Source organism: Micropterus dolomieu, linkage group LG07 (genome assembly GCF_021292245.1).
Source record: "Micropterus dolomieu isolate WLL.071019.BEF.003 ecotype Adirondacks linkage group LG07, ASM2129224v1, whole genome shotgun sequence".
Classification (NCBI taxonomy): domain Eukaryota; kingdom Metazoa; phylum Chordata; class Actinopteri; order Centrarchiformes; family Centrarchidae; genus Micropterus; species Micropterus dolomieu.
In genome coordinates this window covers 22,495,205-22,496,591 of record NC_060156.1, presented here as the reverse complement: position 1 = coordinate 22,496,591, position 1,387 = coordinate 22,495,205, and the positions used below count along the sequence as shown (strand labels likewise).

Here is a 1,387-nt window from a genome sequence, read left to right as displayed (position 1 = left end):
CTCTCTCTCTCTCTCTCTCTCTCTCTCAATATTGGTCTCTCTCTTTCTATGTAAATGAACTGATTCAACTGTATTATCATCCATATAGTACTTTCGTTCTAACTTTTCAGATTGGTATTCTATGGCTTTGAGTTTTACTCAGATATTGTTGTATCCTGGACAAAATTACAATTAAGTTAATAGCCTACAGTAAATCAACTGTATGTTTATTTTTTTTTGTTTTTTTACTATACCTTTCAGTAAATCACTATCATGTAATATTTGGAAACCAATATCCTTATGCTGATACATGGTTTTTACAGCACCAATGAATTTCTTATTAAATACTGGAAAAGGTAGCACTTATTTAATGGTTAATAGATTATAAAGGAATACTTGACAGGCTTTTAATGAGATCTTTTGTTATTCTTCCCCAGAATATTCACTTGACTAACATATCAGAGCATTTTTAGCCTAGTTAGCCAGGTTAATTTGCGACACTTGTCCCTTTTTTTTTTTTTTATCAAAGTGATACAAGGCTTGGGCAGTATAACTGTATACCAGGGTACTGTCCAAAAAAACTATTTAATGTTTCTATAAAACTGATACGGGCAAGAAAAATGTCTCTTCCCCTGTTTGGGAGTAACCTTGGTTTAGTTCCGATGATATAGGTGAGCCAGCCAACAAGAACTCCGTTCAGCACATTGATGTGTCTGTATCCGTCGCAGCAACTAGTATCATCGTGTCTTCCCGTAAGAATCTATGGAAGAATATTGCCTATCTGTTCATTATTCTATGGGCCATAATTATTTAAACCCAGGAAGACTTGTCTAAGTAGGCTGACTATGTTATAAACTAGACAATGTTGTACATGCTACTGTAACTTCTGTCAAAAGCAGCTCAGCTTCTACTACTTTTCCTTATACAGAATATACATGTCAGTAAAGAGACTCACTTAAACTATCTATATTGAAACTGCTGACCATAAAAAAACAACAACTTGTCATTAGAAGGATTATGGCAACAATCAATCCACTGGATTTAAAAACTGTTGGTTATAATTCAGTATTGAGTACCAGAAAAGGTCATAAACCATACTCACCATGCACTACCACATACAGTACACTGTAAAGTTCCTTGAAGGGCTACTAGAGCTGCTGGGTTTTGCCTCCGCCTGTTTTCGCATCACTTTATACTGTTCCACTGACACCTGTATGAAAGTTCCCCTCAACAGATACAAAGTACAACTTGCTTTGCAGTATGCTGTGGGTGTGCCCCAGTGATTCATCCCCCAGCTCACTAGAGCTTTTGGTTACAATATAGGCCACCAGACATCACTTGCTCTAGATATGAAAGTGTCAACCACATATTGTCCTAATTAGGCTTGCACGGTATTTGTTTTCATATG

The 1,387-nt window shown here is 36.3% G+C and overlaps 1 protein-coding gene across 2 annotated transcripts in view; it reads right to left on the bottom strand.

Annotated features, from left to right (window-relative positions):
* The window catches only part of LOC123974171 (interleukin-1 receptor type 1-like), a 20,920-nt gene extending 19,763 nt beyond the window's left edge, over positions 1 to 1,157 (bottom strand). For both annotated transcript variants that reach the window (XM_046054661.1, XM_046054662.1), the window contains exon 1: positions 1,082 to 1,157. In XM_046054661.1, coding sequence (XP_045910617.1) covers positions 1,082 to 1,084 — 3 coding nt within the window. In that variant the 5' untranslated portion in view covers positions 1,085 to 1,157. The remainder of the gene's footprint in view (positions 1 to 1,081) is intronic.
* Between the last annotated feature and the right edge of the window lie 230 nt (positions 1,158 to 1,387).